The sequence below is a fragment of the Herpailurus yagouaroundi genome, unplaced genomic scaffold, assembly GCF_014898765.1.
Source record: "Herpailurus yagouaroundi ecotype Mexico unplaced genomic scaffold, PumYag 182, whole genome shotgun sequence".
In the NCBI taxonomy this organism is placed as follows: domain Eukaryota; kingdom Metazoa; phylum Chordata; class Mammalia; order Carnivora; family Felidae; genus Herpailurus; species Herpailurus yagouaroundi.
The window spans coordinates 52368381-52393035 of NW_024412413.1; the positions used below are offsets into that span (position 1 = coordinate 52368381).

The 24655-nt window shown below is 40.4% G+C and overlaps 1 protein-coding gene across 4 annotated transcripts in view; it reads right to left on the minus strand.

Moving 5' to 3' along the window:
- TBC1D30 (TBC1 domain family member 30) overlaps nt 1-24655 on the minus strand; it is an 84900-nt gene that overhangs the window by 11137 nt on the left and 49108 nt on the right. For all 4 annotated transcript variants that reach the window (XM_040491501.1, XM_040491503.1, XM_040491502.1 and 1 more), the window contains 6 exons: nt 23105-23230; nt 20273-20458; nt 14710-14878; nt 12627-12795; nt 8465-8570; nt 56-168 (listed from right to left, as the gene is read on the minus strand). In XM_040491501.1, the coding sequence (XP_040347435.1) occupies nt 56-168; nt 8465-8570; nt 12627-12795; nt 14710-14878; nt 20273-20458; nt 23105-23230 (869 nt within the window). The remainder of the gene's footprint in view (nt 1-55; nt 169-8464; nt 8571-12626; nt 12796-14709; nt 14879-20272; nt 20459-23104; nt 23231-24655) is intronic.

The window sequence follows — 24655 nt, forward strand, 5'->3', positions numbered from 1 at the left end:
TATTAAGTCTTCCATCATGAAAACAACAAGGGGGGCGGGGGGGTAAAGACCTTACCCAGAAACTGAGGTGGGTTTAACTGTGGCTGGGAATGGTGTAATGTTGTAGGTGTATTTTTCCCTCAGTTCTGCCAACTGTGGGAAAGGGAATGGAGCCATAGAATAAACAGTCTGAAAAACACAAGCAAAAATGTCAACTCTAAAACGATGGCCTTAAACAACTCTTCTCAATCCTGGAAAGATATTAAAGTTCTATGATTTGGGTGTAAAGAGGTAGATTCTGCTTCTCACACAGCAGGTGGAGAGATTCTACTTCATTATCCCCTTTAGAGAAAGACAAAAGAATACTGAGGAACACAATGCTCATTTCTCAAATCAATCCAGCCGTGACTGGGTATTCCAAGTGGTAAACATGGGTGGCAGATGGGGGCAGTCTGACTTCCTCTGGGCTCAACTGACAGGTGGGTTAACTCAGAAATTCACAGCTCTCTATTATTTCTTTAACAAAGAACCCATTGGTGATGCTCATATGCAGTGCTTGTTTTTCAAAGCTTTGCTTGATGACTTTTATAGACATTCAACGTCATCTGGACAACATTAAATCTAGTGGGTGATCGTGTGATCAGCCGCAAGCTTTCTCCAAAGATACCACCTTTTCAAATGTCTGTGAATGAGTTCGAGGTGAAAATTGTTAGCTGTTATTTAAAAACAAAAAAAGAAAAGAAAGAAAGAAAAAAGTGACAGGGTGTAAAGCATAGGCTGTTAAAAATCTATAAATAAAAATGGGAAAAGCACCTGTGCTTCCTCCAGAATTTCAAAATTATATATCATTCTACCAGCAGGAGGAAAGTAATCACGTTTGCTCTCTTAATTTTATTAAAGCTTAATTGTTCCAAATGCTTTCCTTCAATCCTTCAAGTACTTATTCTCCAGAAAATGTATATTAATCACCTAAGTTTCACTTCTCCCAGGAAACCATTCATCTAAAACCACTATGTTAACTACACCTTAATAATTTAAAAAGAGAAACCCATACCATTGGGATTCAAGTTTAAAAGATGAAATTATTGGGGCGCCTGGGTGGCTCAGTCAGTAAGCATCCAACTTCAGCTCAGGTCATGATCTTGCAGTCCGTGGGTTTGAGCCCCATGTCAGGCTCTGTGCTGACAGCTCAGAGCCTGGAGCCTGCTTCAGATTCTGTGTCTCCCTCTCCCTCTGTCCCTCCCCTGCTTGTGCTCTATCTCAAAAATAAATAAACATTAAAAAAAATTTTTTTAAGATGAAATTATTAATGATAGGAATTTCAAATTTCCTTATGAATGAAGATGTCTCATTGAAGACAATGAGTAGGGTGACCAGGTGAAGATTCTCTTGTGTTTTATTTTTGTCAGTTTTATAAAAAAAATCATTAAAATATTCCCTTGTCCAGCCTCATGAAGGAAGCTGGTAAGAACAGTATGGGAAGTACGTCCTGCCCCAGAGTAATTGGCCTGGGCTCCTAGCAAGCTCCTTCAAGAGCCACTCAGCTTCAGACATCTGACAAAAGAAAACAAAAACAAAAACAAAAACAAAAACAAAAACAAAAACCCGGCTGCATTGGTGCCTTCATTTTCTATTTTTTGGTCTATCTTCCTCTATCCTTTACTTTTAGTTAATCCTTCAAAGAAGAAATCAGTGCTCCTGGAAAAAAAAATGTGTTTATAGCACCTCTTCACATATATTCAACTCACTTAGTCGAAGGTCTCACGTCTGAAGGCGAGTTTATGCCATGAATATACACCACACATCACTATAGTCCTCAGGGTACCTGAGAAGCTCTGGTTTCCAACGTTGTAAATCAGAGATTTACAATGGATTCCAAGAAAGGAATTTTACTAATCACTTTAGAGCCAAATATGGTACACTAATAGAATCTTCAGGTTAGAATGGAATGTAAACATAATTTAGTTCAGCCACCTTCCCAAGCAGAAGTTCCCTCTAGAGACTCTCCAACAGATGGTCACAAAGGCAGCACTGAAACCCTTCCAATGGTGGGCACACACTATTTTGCAGGGCAGACGGTTTCAATTTTTGACAGCGCTAATTAAGCAAACATTATCCTTCTATCAGACAAGCATCCACATCCTTGTAATTTCCATGTCATCACTGATGGAAAAAAGTGAATGTTCCAAGGGCTGATCCTGCCTCACAGCACATGAGAGCTCCCCCCAGGTTAACAATAATTACTGATATACACTTTGAGGTAGTTTGTCCCAAGCACCTACAAACCCTTCTAACAACAGCACCTGATTTTTCTCTCTATTGCCCTCAAGGAAGTCATGAGAGATTTTGTCCAAAGTCTCACTGAAATCCACACCCGCTATTTCACTGGCATTCTCCCAATGTCTTTTTCAGACACCACCAATTTTTTAAAAACAGCCCTTGCTACTTAAAAAAAAAAAAAAAGTGATATGATTTACAGAAGGAAAAAGCCCAGCAGATTTTGTGTGTGGCACTTAGAATGGAAAGAAATTGGGAAGACCACCAGGGAGAATCCTTCCCTGTCTCTCAGCTCAAAAATAAAGACCTTACGCACAGCCCACATTTTTCATCTGGAGCCATTTCAGGTTTGCTGACAGATTTATGGCCCACCATAATTGGATCCCAGCCACTGAATTAATTTTTTTTTAAAAAAGATTGAATAAAGAAAACAGAGTGCCTTGAAATGACATTCACCATTTCTCTCCATAACACTCCATGATGCCAAGGAAAACCAATAAGTCAACTTACTATTCAAACTACCAAAGTACACTTAAATAGACATTTATATTTAGGTACCGCTGAAAACAAAATTGTATTTTTCATTACTGACATGCTTCACAAAAAACACGAAAACATGAGTTGTACAAAATTAGGCTCAGTTCATCTCCATCCAGATGTTTTCCTGTGCGGAAGAAAAGCCGCTAAAATGGCATCCAATTGATCAAACCACAGCCGGTAGGTATTTTTCCTTCTAGGATTCTCTCACAGCAAGGTAAAGAGGTGGTTGTCTTTTCTCCTAATACCTAAGACTGGAAATTTCTATAGGACAAAGATGGCGTGTGTCAACATACCTCTCATTCGCTCTGGCAATGTTTAAGTGAAACAAAATGCTGCCTTATTTTTCTAAAGGGGATTTCAGCTTCGGGAAAGACACGTCTCGACTAACGTGGAAGCGGTGGGCTGGTGGTAGGGGAAAAGTAGCCCAGGAGAGGGGGACTTGGCTCCCAGTCTCGGTCTGCCACTGGACAATCTAAAAAACTGGCCATAAGCTCACTCTCTATCAAGTGACAGAATTAGGTTAGTTGATCTTTAAGCTTCTTTTAAACCAGTGCCTCCCTAAGTGTTGTTTAAAAACCAGCTACATCAGGTCAGAGAAAGATATCATATGATTTCATTCATATGTGGAATTTAAGAAACTTAACATATGATCATAGGGGAAGGGTAGGGAAAATAAGATCAAAACAGAGAGGGAGGCAAACCATAAGAGACTCTTAAATACAGAAAAAAAACAAACAAACAAACAAAAAAAAACCTGAGGGTTGATGAGGGGGAAAGTGAGTGAGAGAATGAGTTAAATGGGTGACAGATATTAAGGAGGGCACTTGTTGGGATGAGCACTGGGTGTTAATACGTAAGTGATGAATCACTAGCTTCTACTCCTGAAGACAAGACTACACAGTATGTTAACTAACTTAAGAATTAAAACAAAACAGGGGCGCCCAGGTGGCTCAGTTGGTTAAGCGTCCAACTTCGGCTCGGGTCATGATCTCACAGTTTGTGAGTTCGAGCCCCACGTCGGGCTCTGTGTTGACAGCTTGGAGCCTGGAGCCTGCTTCGGATTCTGTGTCTCCTCTTCTCTCTGCCCAGCTCATATTCTGTCTCTCCCTCTCTCAATAATAAAATAAATGTTAAAAAAAAAAAAAAAGAATTAAAACAAAACAAAACACCATATCAGAACCATGGTGCATCAGAACCACCGATGAACTAAATGTCCACATTCTAACACACTCTGGAGCAGTTTCTCATACATAGTCAAGTGTGAAAAACACTGCCTCGAGTTCTAATGTTCTAGGAGTCTGTGTATTCAGTGAGCAACCAGGTGTACTCTTTGGTTTTTGTTTTTTAAAGACAGAGGGAGAGAGTGTAAGCAGGGGAAGGGCAGAAGGAGAGGGAGAGAGAGAATCCTAAGCTGGCTCCATGTGTAGCACAGAGCCCAACTCGGGGCTTGATCCCATAACCACGAGATCATAACCTGAGCCGAAATCAAGAATCAGACACTTAACTGACTGAGCCACCCAGGCGTCCCATAACCGGATAGGTTCTTAGTACTCTATGGGTCCCTAGGTGGCTCAGTCAGTTGAGTGTCCGACTTCGGCTCAGGTCATGATCTCACAGTTCATGAGTTCGAGCCCCTCATTGGGCTTGCTGCTGTCAATGCAGAACCCGCTTCAGATCCTCTGTCCCTCTCTCTCTCTCCCTGTCTCTGCCCCTCCCCTGCTCGCACACACTCGCTCTCTTTCTCTCTCTCAAAAGTAAATAAAGCTAAAAAACCAACCACTCCTCTAGGTGTTATGGGGATACAGAGTAAAAGGAGGCCCTTATCATTAAGGAACTTACTACTTCATTAGAGAATAAGATTAACACACTTGAAAAAACACCAAATAATATAAAATAATCTGTAATTGGCATTAAATCAGTCGTTGAGAATCTTAAGTACTGAAAGAATATGGAGGAAGGCTCGTCAATAAGGGCTGAGATAAGAGAGGCTGTGGGGTGGGGGGGGGGGGGAGAAGAGACTGAGTAGGATCCTGGTGGGCAGACCATTTTTCACAGAAAGTGGCAGAGGGAACCACAAGCCCTCTCACAGGAACGGGTAAGAACAGAGAGGTCCGGGTAGCAACAGACCTCCGCCCAGTGCAACAGGTTCCAGTCGGGGAACACCTTCGACAGGTAAGGAATAGGGCAGCAAGAATGCACCTCCAATGCAATCTGTCTCTAAACAAACCCTATTTCTGCCCCGGATAAACTATTATGCTCTTCCTCCTAAGCCAGAAACCTGTGGGTTGCCGTTGTCTCCCCATTTCTTTCTCCCTCACCCCATATCCATTTTCCGTGGCCAAGTCCCATCAATTTCGCCTTCTAAGTACTGTCTCTGTTCCATCCTTGTTTCTACCCTTCATTGCCTCTCACGGGCTCCTGCTATCAGACTTGACCCTTTCAAGTCCACCCTTCGCTGAGCTGCCCCTGTATCTGACAGAAGCGACAACTCAGACCATTTTCCTTCTCTCCTTAAAATGTTTCAGGTCTTCTTTTTCCCTTTCCAAAGGCTCCACAGAACCCCTAGAATTCCAGCAAGCACAATTTCACAACCTCTGACCTAAAAGGTCAAGTCCAATCCTTACCACAGGTTGTGGTCCTCCATATCCACACCAAATACCAAACTGCTCATAGTTTCCTTCACACACTGTAAAGTTTTCCACTGCCATGTCTTTGCTTGTGCCCCTTCCTCAACCATGACTTCCCTTTCTGCTCTGCACCACTGCCTCCAACACACACACACACACACACACACACACACACACCTCACATGTGCATGCACCCATGCATATACACACACATACATAGAGCCTGACCAACTCCATCTTTAAAAGGTAAAACCACACAATCATTTCCTCAAGGAAGTCTTCTGACAGAGATGCTCAAAAATGTTTGGAGAAGTTAATATAAGACCTAGAAAACTAGGCTGAAGCATTTTATTTACTGTAGTTAGTAACAAGGAAGCACTGAAGGCATTATGAAGAACAATGAAATGACCAAAGCAGTGTGGGCAATCACTCTGGCAGCAAAATGCCAATGTATTAGAGCAGAGGGAACCTGGAAGGAGGGCCACCATATAAGTGTTGTTTAATTCAGCAAACATTTATTGAAAAAGAGAAGGCAGGAAATTAATCTCAGACTCTCAACAGATGTTTGCTTAATGAAGTAATAAATTTATTGAGCAGCTGTAGTAAAAGGCAAAGTGCTAAGTGTTCATGAGCAAAGCACAGGCTCTGTCCTCAAGGAGCTTAAAAATATCACTGAGGGGGCGCCTGGGCGGCTCAGTCGGTTAAGCATCCGACTTTGGCTCAGGTCATGATCTCGTAGTCCATGAGTTCAAGCCCTGCATTGGGCTCTGTGCTGACAGCTGAGAGCCTGGAGCCTGCTTCGGATTCTGTGTCTCCCTCTCTCTCTGCACCTCCCCTCAAAAATAAATAAACTTAAAAAAATTTTTTTTAAATATCACTGAGGATATTACTGATTTAAGATAAATCACTGATTTAAGATACAGTCTTAAATCAAAGTAGAATGTATGAATGTTCACAAGAGAGGTACAAAGAAAATGCCACAGTGATTCAGAGAAATGGGAGATGATTTTAGTTGAGACTATCAGAGAATGCTTCACAAAGGAGAGGGCATCTGAACTGGAACTTTTCATGAGGAGGCAGGCCTCAATCATGTGAAGGTAGATGGGAAAGCCTGAACAGAGGGGGCACAGGTACAGAGGAGGCATATTGCCAGGGATTCCTGGGAGCGTGGAGCACAGCTTGACTTGACCAGAATAAGAAAAGGGTATGAAAGGGAGGAGCTAGGACAGTCGAGAGCACTGGATGATAAGTTGAGAAATCCATGCTTCATTTTGTAGGCAATGAGTAGCCAACAAAGTTTCATGAGCGAGGGGGAAGGGACAATATCCTAGAGTGCTGCCTTGGGCAGATGAATCAGGCAGTTCTGTGAGACGTAAAGGATCCCATATGTGGAAAATGCCAAGCACAGACCTTGTACACAGAGCCATGTTCAAAAAGAGGTACTTCCCTCAGAGACAGAATGAGTGATGAAGCAATAGCCCTGAGATGTGTGAGAAGAGTCGGGATCATAGCACCAATGTCAGCATCACACAGAACACAGTCTGTCTTCTTCCTCTGAGACAGACAGGAAAGAAGAAAGAAGAGATGAGAAGGCAAAGAAAAGTTGAAATAAAAAAATATGAAGGGGTGCCTGAATGGCTCAGTCGGTTGAGCGTCAGACTTCAGCTCAGGTCATGATCTCACGGTTTGTGAGTTCAAGCCCCGTGTTGGGCTCTGTGCTGACAGCTTGGAGCCTGGAGCCTGCTTCAGATTCTGTCTCTCCCTCTCTCTCTGCCCCTCCCCGACTTGTGCTCTGTCTCTCTATATCAAAAATAAATAAATGAAAAAAATACATATATTTTAAAAAATATATGAATGTTCAGAGCAGTTCTATCAGGTGGTCAACATTCTCCAAACATAAGGGATTCTGAGAAGGAACTGGAAGTGCCAGGAAATGAGCAAAGGAATGGAAACTCCTCGCTTCTCAAGCCCGAAGTCAGGGCCTGAGTCTTCATTTTCCAATTTGTTGACTTGGCCCAGCACCCCCCAAACATAACCCCATGCATGGAACCCAACATAAAGGTAAAAGTTGAAACTCAGAAAAAAGAAAGAGAAATCACAGAGAAAGAAGAAACTAAGGCCCTAGGGCAACCTTGGACAAGACCCAGAGTTGGTCGGTGGGCAAAAGGAACAACCAGGAAGAGAAGCAGTAGTCAGAAGCATCAGAGGAGAATAAGGATAAAATCATGTTACAGAACCTAATGCAAGAGAGAATGTTAACAAATCTGTTATCTTTTTTATACTCACTATCGCTTTTAATGCCTTGGTGAATATGATAGTGAGATATAATAACATGCCAGAAACTAACAAAACCCTTCAAGTCTTTTTATATTATGATTAATATAGAACAACACGAGTAGAATATATGGGTAAAACAAATTACCAAAACACTGATTAGAATAATCTCTTTTGGTGGAGAGGCACCTGGGTGGCTCAGTTGGCTAAGCGTCTGACTCTTGATTTTGGCTCAGGTCATGATCTCAGTCATGGGCTCGAGCTCCACTCAGGCTCCGTCCTGAGCATGGAGCCTTCTTGAGATTCTCTTTGTCCCTATGTCTCTGTCCCTCCCCCACTATTCTATATATAAAAAAACAAACATTTTAAAAATTTTTTAAAGAATAATTTCCTTTTCAACCCTCAATAATTTCTCCCTCAAAATAATATGTTGCCCCACAAGTCTCCCTTTATGAAGGTTAAGAATCAGATTCAGAAGAAGTACCTGGTAATTTGGGCGGGGGTGGGGTTTAGAGGTTGGATTGCACGTTATGATTTTTAAGCAACGCAGCTTGAATGGAAGGATAACAAATATCCATTATTCATTTCTTCCTTCCTCTTGTGACACAGTGAGATTCTTATCAAATTATATATAGACTCTTGGTCAAATGAAAAACTAAATCTGATGGCTGGCCAAACATATTTCCCAAAATTGCTGCTGTGACACTGCCTATTCCCACAGCACCCAGCATTCCCAGAGCCAAAATGGGGCCGTGCCGCCCACTCACCTGCATGAGTTCATGGCTTTCCAGAAGGTCATTCTCTAGCATCTCCTGGGTAAGGCGTCCCATGGTGCTGTAGAATTCGTCAGCTGTTTCACAGCATTCTATCTGCCTAGATAAAGAAAGAACAGAAAAAGGAATTATTTAGGACACCCGTGTTGTTTATCAGGCATATACTGCAGTTGCAACAGGATACAGTGCCTCTTGCCATTAAATTAATCAAGTTAGCAATCAACAAAAACCACACTCTTGGGAACTTGTCTATGGCTTTGTCGTAGCTTGCATGTCCTGGCTTGAAATTCTCTGCTATTCCCAAATAAACCCATCTTTGCTGAATGCAGAGAAAAGATTAAAAAATACCAAAGGCAACGTAGATGTACTTATTACAGGGTGAGCTCTCATCTTTCTTACCTGCTCCCCAGCCTCACAGCCCCACCTGTGGCATCTTTATTATTTTTATTTGACGCTGTCTACACAGCAGAATGCCTACCACCGATCGGATCTAAGGACCACAAAATTGGGTACTAAAGAACAATTATCCCCTGTAGGGAATCTGGGGCTTTTAATCTACAAATGAGGAGATCACTGATAAAAATGAAACCAAGCCACAGTAGAAAGGAAAGTGAAAAATACGAGAACTTTCTCTGTATATTTCACCATGCACAGGATGTTTTCACAGGCAGAAATTTTTCACTTCTTCTCAGGACACTGCTGCTAGTTGGAGATTACATCCTGCTTCCTGCATGTGCTTCTATACATAAATAAGAATCTGTCGGGGCACCTGGGTGGCTCAGTCAGGTGAGGTCTGACTTCAGCTCAGGTCATGATCTCACAGTTTGTGAGTTGGAGCCCTGCATCAGGCTCACTGCTATCAGCGCAGAGCCTGCTTTGGATCCCCTGTCTCCTCTCTCTCTGTTCCTTCCCAGCTTGTGCTCTCTCTCAAAAATAAATAAATATTAAAAAGAAAGAGAGAAAAAAAGAGTCTGTCGCTTGGCAACCTATAAGGCAGGTTATACTTTCAACCTTCTTCTAGAAGGGAAAAAAATTTAATAGTCTAAAGCAAAGAGTACTGTGTATTTGTTTTATTTATTACAATGTTTTTTGGATAGTAGGATAATTTTATTTGCCCACCGACATAAGACCTTCTCTTTGACGTGCACTAATGTCGGGGAATTTCCACGGAGCCATCCAAAAAATACATAATGATGGAAAAACTTCAGGTTCTGGAGTGTTCTCCAATCCCACTGCCACTAAATGAAATAGACCACTGAAGTGCTATTACAAAGATACAGAGTGGCATGTGGGCATAACTGAAAAAGTGGTTACGTTTACCCTAGAGGGTGAGGAAGAGAAATAATGCTTCAGATGAGTTCTGAAAAATATCCTCCAGGTTGACAAGAAAGAAAAAGCATTCCAAAGACATGGATGCAGGAGACAGCAGCCCCTCTTCAGGCCCTGCAAGGAGCTCCATGCAACCAAAGTTGGCCAGAAGGCCTATGTGGCCAGAGGGAGAGAGCAAGTGCTCAGGGCACAGAGCTGCAGACAGCAGATGGCAAAGGCCTCAGATGCCGGCTGAGCCTCCTCAGGGCAAGAGTCACCGAAAGGTGCTGAACAGGGAGTGTGAGAGCATATGTGCCCTTGGCAAGGTTGGCTGGAGGTCGCATGGCAAGTGTAGAGTATGGGGGGGAGACGAGGAAGGAAACACCACGCTAGGCCTGGCATGAGGCCAAAGCATAGGGTCAGAGAAGAAAGGCTACATTAAGAGAGATGCCAGCGAAGGTGAGCTGACAGTCCATGGCTTACATATTCCAAAAGCACCGCTGGTGTGAGTGAGAGGAAGAAATGCCAAGCTGGTGGAGTAAAGTCCCATGGAGATGTTGTTCATGACTTTTCCAGTGCAAAGTTTGTGGGGAAGAATACAGGCCCTGGAGTCAGAAAGATCCAGGATTGAGTCCCAGCTCTGCTACTCACGAGCTGTGTGACCATGAACTAGTTAATTAACCCTCCGGGGGTAGCTTTCTCAGTTGAAAAGGCAGGGAGAATAATCCTACCTACTTCACAGGATTATGCAAAGAACTGAATGAGAAAATGTGTTTAAGCCACCTGACAGAATGATGGCACTGTAGGCACTTGGTGATGTATACTGGTTGCCCTTCCTTTTGCTGAACAAGTTGCAGGTTCAAAAAGTGTGGAAGTGGAGTGAGCAAAGGCTCTGAAACATTTAAAGTCCTACCAGTCTGATTCATATATCCCCTGAATTTCATAAACGATAGCTATTTATTATCCGTTGATTCACATAATTAAAAGTGCAGATTCTAGGGGTTCTTGGCTAGTTCAGTCAGTGGATCGTGCGACTCCTGATCTTGGGGTTGTGGGTTCAGGCCCTGCATTAGGTATAGAGACTACTTATTAATAAAATCTTTAAAAAAAAAAAAAAAGTACAGATTCTAAAGTCAGGATACCTGGGCTCAAAATCAGGCTGTCCACTTACTGAGTGTCTTTGGGAAATTTACTTAACTTATCTGGGGCTCAGTTCCCACATCTGTAAAATGGGGATGATAACAGTCCTTGCCTTATGAAATGCAAGGACTAACGAGTTAGTTTCACATCTAGCATGCTTAGAACAATGCTTGTCCATTGCAAGCACATGAATATTGGATATTAAGTGTATCTGTTATTATTTCAACAGTGTGACATCCCTGGGAGGACCATAGGGATAAATTCTGATCCTGCAGATAATGGATAGATGGGAGTAAAAACAGAATCGCTTCTTTTCTTCCTGCCCCATAATTAAGAACTAACACAAAGGTTACTAGAACTCAGCACACAGTTAAGTGCTACGCTATTTTAATCCTATACACTAGTTACCCAGCACCTGGACTATCAGACCCACAGAAACCATCAAAGTGCAAAGACTTTCAGGCATACAGTAGGTTGGAAACACATGACTACAGAAAAATATAGATACTGGGGGGGAATGAAAAGATAAGCACACCAAATCCCCAGAAGACTCATCTATTTGCCTAGCTGAAAAGCAGTGCGCGATAAAACAAAGGCAAATGAGATAGCTATGTGATGTTTAAAAATACTTATACACAATAATGATCTTTCTACATCCCTGAATTGATAGTTGGTGGATCTTTCTTGCAAAAAGTATGAAATGCTACAAGTCTCCCAGGAAACAACTTATCATAAATAAAAAGTCTAGTTAAAAGGTTTTTGAAACAAAACACTGGCAGTGATTTATTAGTTTTCTGACATGTTGTCTATGAGTACCCACTCAAGTCATTTATAGCTCTAAGAAAGAAACATTAACAACTTCTCTGAATCTTAACTATAACAATTGTCCTATAACCATAACTGTTGTCCTCTCCATTACCCAGAAGGTAAAATTTTAATGTAATAGTCATAATATATTAGAGATGGGTGAAAATACCCTCCTTTTTATAGTTCTGCTACTGGTAACAAATGTAAATAACATCTATGTGGCAATATGTTTAATAGTAATAGGTTTCGTCATAGAATTAATTCTTGATAGAAGGAAACAAGTTCCATGTGTTCTACCTTTTTTTAAATAGGCTCCCCACTCAAAGTGGGTCTAGAATTCACGACCCTGAAATTAAGAGTCACATCCTTTACCGACTGAGGCAGCCGGGCGCCCCCTGTGTGTTCTACTATTGACTATGTACTAAGCACCACAGAGATACCTTATACATATTATCTCATTTAATTTTATTGTGATCCTGAAAGGCAGAACTAAACAAATAATAAAAATTCAAAAAATAATCCAAATCATGAATGTTAACTAACAAACCCACCTACTCCTCTCCAGATCTTCCTCTTCTAAGTTCCTCTCCCTCCCCCTCTTCCCAATTAGAGTCCAGGGAGAAGCTGCCAAAAGTAAGCCAGCCAGGATACTAGCACTGAAGAGGAGGAAGATATCTGCAGACCTGAAAAAGCTTACCCCCTTCCCCAACATAGATTCTATTTGCCACGCCCCCCCCAACAATCAAGAATCAGCCAACTAAGATTTCAGAAAGCTAAAGCAATTCAACAAAGTTCCCAAATTTCTCTTTTGCTCACACTTAAATACAGATGCTTTCCATATTAGAGCACAGAACTTCTTAAGGCCCTCCACACCAGAGAACAGAAGGGGGAAATCACTTACTCTCCCAATTTTGCCCAGATGGCCAGCGACACCCTCAGGATGATTTCCGAACCTTCAAAGAAGACTGAATCCCAAATCTTTAAGACTGTGTGGTTAGGGAGGCACGTAGCAAAAAGAGTCAGAAACCACTGCATCGTGAAGACATTCGTCAGTGGGGGCTCATATCCACCTGAAATGAATCAAATACTCTATGTTTCTTCAGAATTGATGTTTTGCAAGATATAAAAATACCTTAATTAAATCTTCCATGCCCACTAAACATGTTACATTTCCTGACTGATTTCTTCATATCTCTAATTCTGGTTCTTTCCTCCTTTTTTCCTTCTTTTTTTTTTTTTTTTTTTTTTTTTTGAAGAACATGAGTGTGTCTGGTAAAAATCTCAGTAATATAACCTTCACAAATTCTTTATATTTCAGAAATCTTAACCTAAAACTTTATTTGGCTCTACCTATTTATTTTGTGGTGCTAAAAATTAGGGAGAACGTTTTCCTCACCAAAAACAGGATTAAAAGAAAGGATTTTTCACCTCTCAAAACCTGAATTCAATTTTCAAAATCTCATAAAGCCCACTTTTATTCAAATGTTACTGATAAAAACAAGGCTCCTTATGAAATTACTTGTCTACTTCTTAAATTATGCACAGCTCTCAGACCACAGTGGAATTAAACTAGAAATAAATAACAGAAAAAGAGCTGGAAAATCCCAAAGTATCTGTAGATTAAACAACATGAAATTTTAAAATATTTTGAACTAAACTATACGCACAGCTCACAATGAAGTTTGTGAATTCACCAAAAACACAAAGCTCCCTCCTACTTCCTGGAATGGCATTAAGTATGTATTTTATGAAATAAAAAATGTAGATGTTTAAACTGATCCTCCCTCCAAGTTAATCAGACTGTGCATTTACCCAAGGATAAGCAAAAAAAAAAGCTCTATTCTCATTTCCTCTCGTAAAGAACAAAGGAGCATCTTTTTTCAGAGACTTAGAATCTAAGGGCAGCACTTATAAGCAAGTGCAGGACTTATGGAGGAAAACGTAGGGCCGAGGAAAGCATGTCTGACATGGGACAGGCAAGGTGGTCTATCTGGAAGCACTATGAAATCCACACAGGTGCACAATTACACTGCACGGCCAAATTAAATGAGATTATTCAAATGGTTTAGAAGGAAATGCCGAGAGACTCCCAGGTGTCACTAAAATTTCCAGTGTACTGTAATCACAGATTAGGTCTTCAGATCGTTTCAAATTTTCCCAGATTTGAATGTGTGGGTGGGGGGCTGGCAACTGATCACAGGAAACACAGAAAAGCTCTCACTGTTTTCCTGGTATCCTGAGCATAGCCAGGGCAGTGCAGGCAGTGGGTACATTCACAGCCGTTAGCTGGGGTGCTTCGGAAAGCTGGGGGATGCCCACCAGACAGCAGCGACTCAGAGCTGCTTACAGACCCAAGTTTCCATCCCGGTCTCAACCTAGTGCCTTCCTTCAGGGTGCAGATTCTAGCTGGCCGTCCTGGAGAGCCTTTCTCCAGAATGAGCTGACCCACTCATCTCTGATAAATCTAAATACCCTTACCATGAATAGATAAAAGGAGCAATTAAACGTTTCAATCCAAAAGACTATTGACGTATCTCCTAAAACTTAATGAAAACACATATTCCTCTCTCAATAGCCTCAGTGGTTCAGGCAAAACCGTTGTCTGTGTGAAATTGTACCTGTCGCTCTGTTTTAAAGAACTCCTATAAGATAGGTGCCAGCTTAGAGCAGCGTAACTAGATGGTAAGACATGGACACCATTCTTCACCTAGAGTGCAATACATCATTTCAGTTGTTGATCTCATACTGCGAAAGTATTAGGTTCTTGACTGACTTCCTAACCATGACCAGTTAGAGGTTCAGCATGTGGCCCTATCATTTTTTCAGTTCTATTCTTGTTCTCTCGCAATCTATTTCACTGCACCGTACTCTCACTAACAGAAATACCTGAAAACAAGCATTTCCATTCAAGGTTTAGGCTCAGATGTACAGTGGAATCAAAGTAAAATATTTTCACAGGTATAAGAGCACTGAATCATCACTACCTCCACTTTCCTTGTTTGCAGTTCTCTGAAGGGTATCCAGGTGCTGAGATAATTCAGGGAGCTTCAGTCTCAAGAGATCTCTGAAGACAGCCATATCCACAGACAATGCCCGGAGATTATTGACAAAATAGCTTTCAGGAAGTACCTTATCAATAAGGTAAATCATAATCTGAAGAAAAATACAAAGAATAAGATTACTTCCTAAAACCTGGGATCCCTAACATGTCCTAAATAGAAGGAACATATTCAAAAATGCGGTTGGCCAAAGTACATCATTCTTTAAATGTGTCAGTCTAAAGTTCCTAGATGGGCCACTAGACCTAAGTTCACTCCCAAAGTAGCTGTGCTTATACAACCTTCCGCCCCATTCAGAAGTGATGGAGCACGTACTTCATCAGCAGCCAGCAGGAATCTCAATGCTGGCTCCCTGATGTCAGCACAGTTTTACAACCTTAATATGAAAACCAAGAGCTGAACCATCATAAAACACTGCAACTAAAGCAAGTCTCAGGATTCACTTAGCATCAGCTCAGAAACTGATAGTGGCTTTCCTCTCCCAGGAGACTGCAACAAGGTTTCGTGTGAATATACGGTATTTCTAAAATCTGGATTTCTCTCATAAGATTGTCTCACAAGTTCAAATTACTCTTTTCATTCTGACTTTTCTACTTGCATTACCTTTTCTAAGATATCAAGAACCACTAGATTGACCGAGCAGAACACACAAGAGTTCTATATGTCAATCTCCGGTTCTTTCCCCATCAGCTTGTACACTCTGCTAGGTCTTCCCCCACCCCAGAAAACCAATGAGTCCCCAGAGCCCAGGAAAAACAAGATTAAGAACAGAATCATAGCTAACCCTATATGTTGGTAGAGAAGTAGCTGTCTCACATTTTGATTTTTCTGTCTTACACAAAACTCTATTTTCCAAGAAAATTATCTCCCAGACCTGACAAGGGCCCATTTGTCCCTCATCCCTGGCTTGTAATTTCTACTTTTTCGGGTCATAGTTTTGACTAATAAGGCTGGGCCATACTCTTGAGAAGGTCCCTCGGAGACCTTTATTCCAAGAGTGGACAGGTAGAGTTTAGCAATAAAAGGAGTACAGCATATTCAATCTGTGGAGGAAAGAAGTCCTAGAGAGACTGGGGCCAGTTGAGGGGGAATGCAGAGGTCCGAGAGAACGGAGTATCCTGGTGGGGACCTTGCACTCTACTTCTAAGGAGAAGAGGGACTTACAGGATCACAAAGGTAAAATTTAAAAGTAAGAGTCTCTCTATTACTGCACTTTCTATCTAAGGATATAATAGAGAGAGAGACACTTAAGCTTTAAAAAGAAATCATGGGGGTGTCTGGGTGGCTCAGTCGGTTGAGCCTTCGACTTTTGGTTTCGGCTCAGGTCATGATCTTGCAGTTGGTGAGTTAAAACCCTGCACAAGAGCCCTGCACTGGCCATGCGGAGCCTGCTTAGGATTCTCTCTCTCCCCCTCTCTGCCCCTCCCCTCCTTGCTCTCTCTCTCAAAATAAATAAACTGAAAAAAAGAAGATAGCAGTTAGCAATTAAAAAATAAAAAAGAAACTATGATCTCTCAAAATTACACAAAACAAGAAAAACAAATTTCCAATTATCATAGTAATTCTTATGACACATTGAAATTATCTGTCCAAAGGCATCTCTAAGTCTGACATAGGACATAAGAGATAGCTGTGTTTTTTGTTAGGTATGTCACTCCACCCATCACTATATTTCAAAGACCACACGTTGGGGAAAAAAACGGATAAATAATGGCAATAGAGGAAAACAGTTTCTTCAACAAATGGTGCTGGAATAAGTGGACATCTACATGCCAAAAAATGAATCTAGACACAAAAATTACACCTTTCACAAAAAAATGACTCAAAATAGATCACAGACCTAAACATAAAATGCAAAACTATAAAACTCCTAGAAGACAGCATAGCCTAGATGATCTTAGGTACGGTGATGACTTTTTAGATACAACAGCAAAGGATACAATCCATGGAAAAAGTCACTGGGAAGCTAGATTTCTTTAAATAAAAACTTCTGTTTTGTGAAAGACAATGTCAAGAGGATAAGAAAACAAGCCACAGACTGGGAGCAAATATTTGCAGAAGACACATATGATAAAAGACTATTACCCAAAATACACAAAGAACTCTGAAAGCTCAAAATAAAATAATCAGTAGGATCAAATGGACCAAAGACTTTAACAGATACCTCACCAAAGATGCGTTTGGATGGCAAATAGGCATATGAAAAGATGCTTCACATCATACGTCATCAGGGAAATTCAAATTAAAATGAGATACCACTGCACACCTATTAGAATGGCAAAAATCTGGAATGCTGACACCACCAACTGCTGACCAGGATGTGGAGCAACAGGAACTCTCATTCGTCGCTGACGGGAACGCAAAATTGGATAGTCACTTGGGAAGACAGTTTGTAAGTTTCTTACAAAATCGAATATACTCTTACCATATGATCCAGCAATCACACTCCTTGGTAGTTACCCAAAGGAAGTGAAAACTCACATCTACACAAAAACCTGCACATGGATGTTTATTGAAGCTTTATTCATATCTGCCAAAACTTGGAAGCAACAGAGATGTCCTTCAGTAGGTGAATGGAAAAACAAACTACATACAGCCAGACAATGGAATATTGTTCAGCACTAAAAATAAATGAGCCATCAAGCCATGAAAAGACATGAGGAACTTTAAATGCATATTACTAAGTGAAAGCAGCCAATCTGAAAAGGCTCCATACTCTGATTCCAGCTATATGACTTTCTAGAAAGGGTAAGACTGTGGAGACAGTTAAAAGATCACTGGTTGCCAGGGGTGAGGGCAGGGGGAATGAATAGGCAGAGCACAGAGCATTGTTGGGGCAGTGAACACCCTCTCTACAAACACTTTAATGACGAATACACGTCGTTAAACATTTGTCCAAACCCACAGAATGTACAACACCAAGAGTGAGTCCTAATGGAAACTACAGACTTTAGGTGATTATGACCCATTGATATAGGTTCATGGATTGTAACAAATGTACCTTTGAGAAGTGATGGTGATAATGGGGGAGGCTACACATGTGTTGGGGCAGGGGGCATATGGAACATCTGTGTCTTCCACTCAGTTTTGCTGTGAACCTGAAACTGCTCTAAAAAAATTATGTATTTTTTAAAAAATAACTAATGAAGGAGCGTCAAAATTTTAACAAGTAGTTAAAAATAGTTATTAAGAAAAAACAGTAAGTGCTGAAAAGCAAGGAAATGGTTCACCTCCTTCTAAAATAAACTATATATCTGCCTAATAATTAAAACTTGCAAAAAAAAAATTTGCAGAGGCCAAAATAGCTGCTAAAAAACACAGATACCAATATCTTCCTTTGCATCTGAAATGATTCTTCATGAATCTAATCTTCCTCTGCATATTCAATGTCTAACCACAAGATTCCTAAATGATGATGATGTCATTTCATTTCACAGAGTGCATTTTCTTAGAGGCAGAAATATAAATATGCAGCTCCTCAGCTTTATCTAATCCATCTTTTTTATGTGCATTTAGTTTCCCAAGTATCACTGAGCCTTTCCATGATTTGATTGGCATGTATATCCCCTCCCCCAAACTACTCCACCTCACCTGCTAACCTGAATTGCTTATTCTAACTTTTCAACAGAACAGTTCTCATTTTATAGGCATAGAAATTACATCTGAAAAGAAAAAATTGACTAAAGCTGATAGACTGAGTAAACAAAACTGCTTCTTGATAAAAAACGTTTTAAACGTTTAAATTCATACATTTATTTGTCTCCGGCTCCTCCCTCCCCCACTTATTTGATGAACATGTAGCTTCAGAGCTGTTTCCTTAAATACGCGAATGGAAAAAGTGAAAGGGTGAATACGGATTTAGACTATGTCAGGCTGGCTTTATAATTAATTCCACCATGATACATACAAAACGAGAAGAAATATTTGTTTGTTTGTCCGTATGACATTAGTCAGTGATTGGAAATATCATTAAGATTATTTACCACAATCAAACACAAGGCTGGGGTTGGGGGAGGCTCTTGAATACAAAGACTAAGTATCTATTCCACCCATCACAAAGCATTGCAATCAATAGCAGATTGAGAGTTCAAACATGAATTAGCAACCCCATATTGCCCCAAGCTAATAAGGGAGTAGTCATCCTGCACATGTGAAATGCTTCATTTCTCATAAAGATTATTTCTGGTGATTCACTGACTCACATTCCAACACATAAGCTTAAATTTCTTGTGACCCATCTCAAAGTGTTTCCAGAATTTTTTTTTTAAACAAATAAAGGTTCCAGGTATCAAAGATTAAAAGATAATATAATTCACCTCCACAACCTCTCTCCATGCAAATACCTTCCATAATATACACTCACTTTCAGCCTACCTCCTCCATACCTCACCCCATATGTGAAAGAGTAAAGCAATCCAGTAACAAGACCCAACCTGAATTAAGCATAACTTGTGGGAAAGTAGGAAGTTTCTAACATGACCCTTCGTGTCCCACCTCTTGGTAGTCACACCCTTGTGTAAGACCTTCCCCTTGAGTAAGAGCTAGCCCTAATGACTGGCTTCTAATGAATAGGATGTAACAAAAATGAAAATGTAACTAATAATAGGCTACAAGTCTGCAAATGAATCTCTCCTACCTTGTTCATTCTCTTTTACTCTCTTATTCTGAGGGATGCTGGCTGCCTTGTTGAGAAATGGAGACATGGCAAAGAACTAAAAAAGCCTCCAGCCAACAGCCAGCCAGACTTAGGCCCTCAGTACAACAACCTGTGAGAAATTAAATCTTGCCAACAACCACATGAACAAATTTGGAAGTGAATGCTGTCCCCAAGTGAGCTTTCAGATGAGACTGCAGACCCAGCCAACAGTTTTGATGTCACAACAATATGACTTTGAGCCAGCTAGGCTGCACTCAGATTCCTGACTCCAAGAAACTATGAGGTAAATCATGTTTGCTATTTTAAGTAGCTAATTTGTTATGCAGCAATGGATAATTAATACAATTAGTATTCAACTTGCTTTAAAAATATGATGTTTCAGGGGCACCTGGGTGGCTCAGTCAGTTGAGTGTCTGACCTTAGCTCAGGTCATGATCTCACAGTTTGTGAGTTCCAGTCCTGCGTCAGGCTCTGTGCTGACGGCTCAGCGCCTGGAGCCTGCTTTGGATTCTGTGTCTTCATCTCTCTCTGCCCCTCCCCCACTCATGTTCTGTCTCTCTCTCTCTCTCTCAAAAATAAACATTAAAAAAAATTTTAAAGATACGCTGTTTCATAAACAAGACTAAAAACATAATGATTCTACTCACATTTGGCAGTTACATGAGTCCATCACTTGACCTGGCTTTAACGTGGGGGAAATGTTATTATGGGTAATTACAAATGCGCAGCAAACCCCTCGGAAGGCGGTGGGTCATCAAGGAAGAGGTATTACAGTTCCAACGTTTGACTCTCAGACAGTTTCAGTTGCCCTCTTCAGAGCCTGATACTCACTTTCAGTGCATCCCCTTCATTGCCTTCCACCACTTCCAGAATTAGAGCAGCCAGGATGTTAAAGCCTTGGCAGTAACCAACATTCTTGTTCCATCGAGCATAGGCCAAAAGGACCCGTTTTAACACAACCCTGTCCTGCTCAGCCTCCTGGCCACAGTAAGAACTGCAGCCTGTGCGGTGAAGATCCTAAAGAAGAGAAACAATTATCTTTTCTAATGGCTCCTTATTTTCTCTACAAAAAAAAAAAAAAAAAAGCCTTTAGTTGTATCTCTGCTTCAGCACTAAATAGAATATGTATTTTAGTTTTTTATTATTTTTATTTTATTTTATTTTTGATTATTTTTCTAAGTTTATTTATTCTGAGAGGGTAGAGAGGGACAAAGAGAGAGGGAGAGGAAGAATCCCAAGCAGGCTCTGAGCTGTCAGCACAGAACCCATCATGGGGCTTAAACTCACGAAATTTGAGATCATGACCTGAGCCAAAACGAAGAGTTGTACGCTTAATCGACTAAGTCACCCAGGTGCCCCAACATGGATTTTAGTTTTTAAAACTATATATGTACCCTAGACACAAGCCAAAAACAATTTTTTAAATTTTCTTTCTCCTTACATTTTCTAATATGCAAAGATACATTTTTTTCCAGTTTTATTCGGATATAGTTGACTAAGGACATTTTCAAGGGGAATTTCAGTCAAATTTTCTAAATTTCTTTCTAATTTTCTATTAAAGTTGTTTCCAGAAGTGATACAAATGTGATTCAGAATTAACAAAAATTGCATTATAATTCTATATAAATTGACAGTTTCTTTTAATACTAGGTCTCAGATAAAACAACGGTCACGTCAATACACATATGATAGATGCTAACATTATTCCTTTCTCGAAAACACAATGTAATATTTACCTATTAAAACTCTAATATTAAGGAGAAAAATCAAAATAGCAAAAAATGCAAACTATATTGCAGAGAGACAGAAAAATTATTCTGTCCAAGACACAGAAATCTTTCTATCTAAATTGGTTTATAAATTTGTATAAAAAGGACAGAAACATTTGTTGTACTTTAATATTTAATGAGAGCAATACATATCATTTAATAACTAAGCAGAGACTATGATTTTCATGAGCTAATGTCATTTTACTGACAGAGCATTTACTTCAATGAGAAAAATGAAACATTCTCTTAATAACATGATTGTTATAAAATGTACATTGCCTTAATTCACAATTTAAACAGAAAGAAAATATTTCAAATATGGAATACTTTGAGGCACCTGGGTGGCTCAGTCAGTTAAGCATCTGACTTCGGCTCAGTCACGATATCACAGTTCAGGGGTTCAAGCCCCGCATCGGGCTCTCTGCTGTCAGCGCTGAGCCTGCTTCTGACCCTCTGCCCCCCTCTCTTTATGCCCCTCCGCCACCTGCTTGTTCACGCTCACTCAAAAATAAATGAAAACTTTTTTTTTAATTTTTTTTTTTTAACGTTTATTTATTTTTGAGACAGAGAGACAGAGCATGAACAGGGGAGGGTCAGAGAGAGGGAGACACAGAATCTGAAACAGGCTCCAGGCTCTGAGCTGTCAGCACACAGCCCGACGCGGGGCTTGAACTCACAGACCGCGAGATCATGACCTGAGCCGAAGTCGGCCGCCCAACCGACTGAGCCACCCAGGCGCCCCAACATTTTTTAAAAATATATGGAATACTTCATTTCTGAGAAACATTCTGAAATTCCAAATAAAGAGCTGAAATATGGATAGTGCAGACACTTTTAAAACATACAAAATAAAATTTTATAATTGTTTTCAACATTTGTCTGAAACAGACCAAGTTAGATCACATAGAAACTTCTTTTAGTTAGTACTTCCTCATGAGAAAAGTATCTTCAAATCTGCCAAAACCTTAGCCATCTTCCGGTGGCCAAAATTTATGAGACAACTTCCCTTTTAAAACCCTAGCTTAGGGGTACGTGGGTGGCTCAGTCGGTTAAGCCTCTGACCCATGCTTTCAGCTCAGGTCATGATGTCATGGTTCATGAGTTCGAGCCCCACGCTGACAGCACAGAGCCTGCTTGGGATTCTCTCCCTCTCTCTCTATCCCTCTACCACTCACACACGCACTCACGTGCATGCTCTCTCTCTCTCTCTCTCTCCCTCTCTCTCTCACTCAAAATAAATAAATAAGCATTAAAAATAACCCAACTTAGCATTACACTGTAATGAACTCATAAAATCAAAAGCCATGTGCTGGAGGTTTATGTAAGAAAACAGTAGTGGGATCAAATTGAATCAGCATCCTTGGCTTTTGGCAACAGGCCCTAATCAACTGTAATAATCCCAGTAGGCAAACCACAGCTGCCTCCACAGCTGGCATGAACCCTTGACCATCTGGTTCAAAGTAGACCCATCAGTCAATCTATCTTCATAAATTAACAGTTAAGGAATTATCAAAGGCCCTAATAAGAGCCCAATTATTTTAATAGGAAATATACTTAACTTTAAATTTCTCAATCTGTGACTTTTATGTAAAAATCCAGTTAACAGCACTGACCCATGCTAAAGAAAGTAAAAGAAATTTCAATCTCCTATCAAGTAAGTAAGATAAGCAAATAGAATATGAACAGAAACATTTTCTTCTTACTGCCAACATACAAATTTATGAAGACAAGATACTGTCAAAGTTCCCATTAAAAGACTGTTAACTAATGAAATAAGAAAGCAGAAAATATATAGACATTCAGACCATAAGGTCTGATCCTCTATCCAGTAAACACCTGGCTCTTGGAATCTTCCTTTTAAGTCAGGACAGTAGGCCAAACTCAGGGGACTTACCTTGACTATCTGAATTCCCATGGAGTCATCATCAGGATTACTCCTTTCATTGAAAGTGAAGCGCATGGTTTTGTCCCAATCAATAGCTATACTGTGCAAATAATGATCTGCCAAGGTCAACCAAACCTAAAATATTAAGAGATAAAAAAGAACGCTACACTAAAATATATAATTTCATCCTTCTTTATTAAAAAATAGTTATCACAGGGGTGCCTGGGTGGCTCAGCTGGTTAAGCAACCAACTCCTGGTTTCAGCTCAGGTCATGATCTCACGGTTCATGAGATCAGGCTCTGTGCTGACAGTGGGGAGCCTGTTTGGGGTTCTCTCTCCCTCTCTCTCTGCCCCTCCCCTGTTCACATGCACTCGTACATACGTGCACTCTCTCTCAAAATAAACTTTAAAAAAATAGTTATTGTATCTAACAAGAAAATGGGAACTGATCCTAGACCATATATAGCCCACTTGTAGAAATCAACTTTTCATTGAAATGTTTGCTGTGCTGAATTGAACCAATTAGAGCCTTTCATTTATTGTTTTATTATTTGTTGAGCTTCTGCTACGCAGCAAGCAATGATCCAATCATTATGGATACTGTTAAGAGAACAAAAAAAATTCCATTTTTATTTCAGTTCACTGGATTAGCTATATTATGTTATATACTTGTTAGACTTGACTCTGAATTGCTCTCTGTACATGGACACGAGCCACCTGGTCATTCATGGAGAATGGGTCTTTTTTCACCATGGCAGGGCCTCTGCCTTTAAATTATCCCTCCATCTCTCTCACACACACACAAAAAAAACTGACAGGGTCTTATAATGAAAAACTTTTTTTTTTAATTAAATTTTTTTTTACATTTATTTATTTTTGAGAGACAGAGAGAAACAGAGCACAAGTTGGGGAGGGGCAGAGAGAGAGGGAGACCCAGAATCTGAAGCAGGCTCCAGGCTCTGAGCCATCAGCCCAGAGCCCGATGCGGGGCTTGAACTCACGAACCGTGAGATCATGACCTGAGCCGAAGTCGGATGCTCAACCGACTGAGCCACCCAGGAGCCCCATGAAAAACTTTTTTAAAAGAGTCACTGGATATTTTTACTCCTTTGATTACTTTCTCCTGAAAAGCTGTTTCTGAAAGACTTTTAATGTATATTTTGAAGATGAAGAATCCCCACCATTCAAATTCTAGGGGTATTAAGACTAGGTTTATAAGAAAGCATTTCAAGTTTTGGCATTTCAACACAATTTAGCAGAAATAATACTGATCAGTATCTCCAGCCAGATTTTTCTTCTAAGCATCACAATCATATATCCAAATTGTTCACCTGACACCCTCTATTTAGATGTCTAATAGGCATTTCAACCTCAACAGATAGCAAACCAATCATCTAATCTACCACTGCGTCGACTGATACATGCATGCATATGAACACACACATCTGCCCCTTCCATCTGAGTAAACAGTAGCTCTAACTTTCCAGAAGCTCAGGTCAAAACCTTGAAGTCATTGTTGACATCCCTCTTATACCTTATATTCAACCTAACAGGAATTC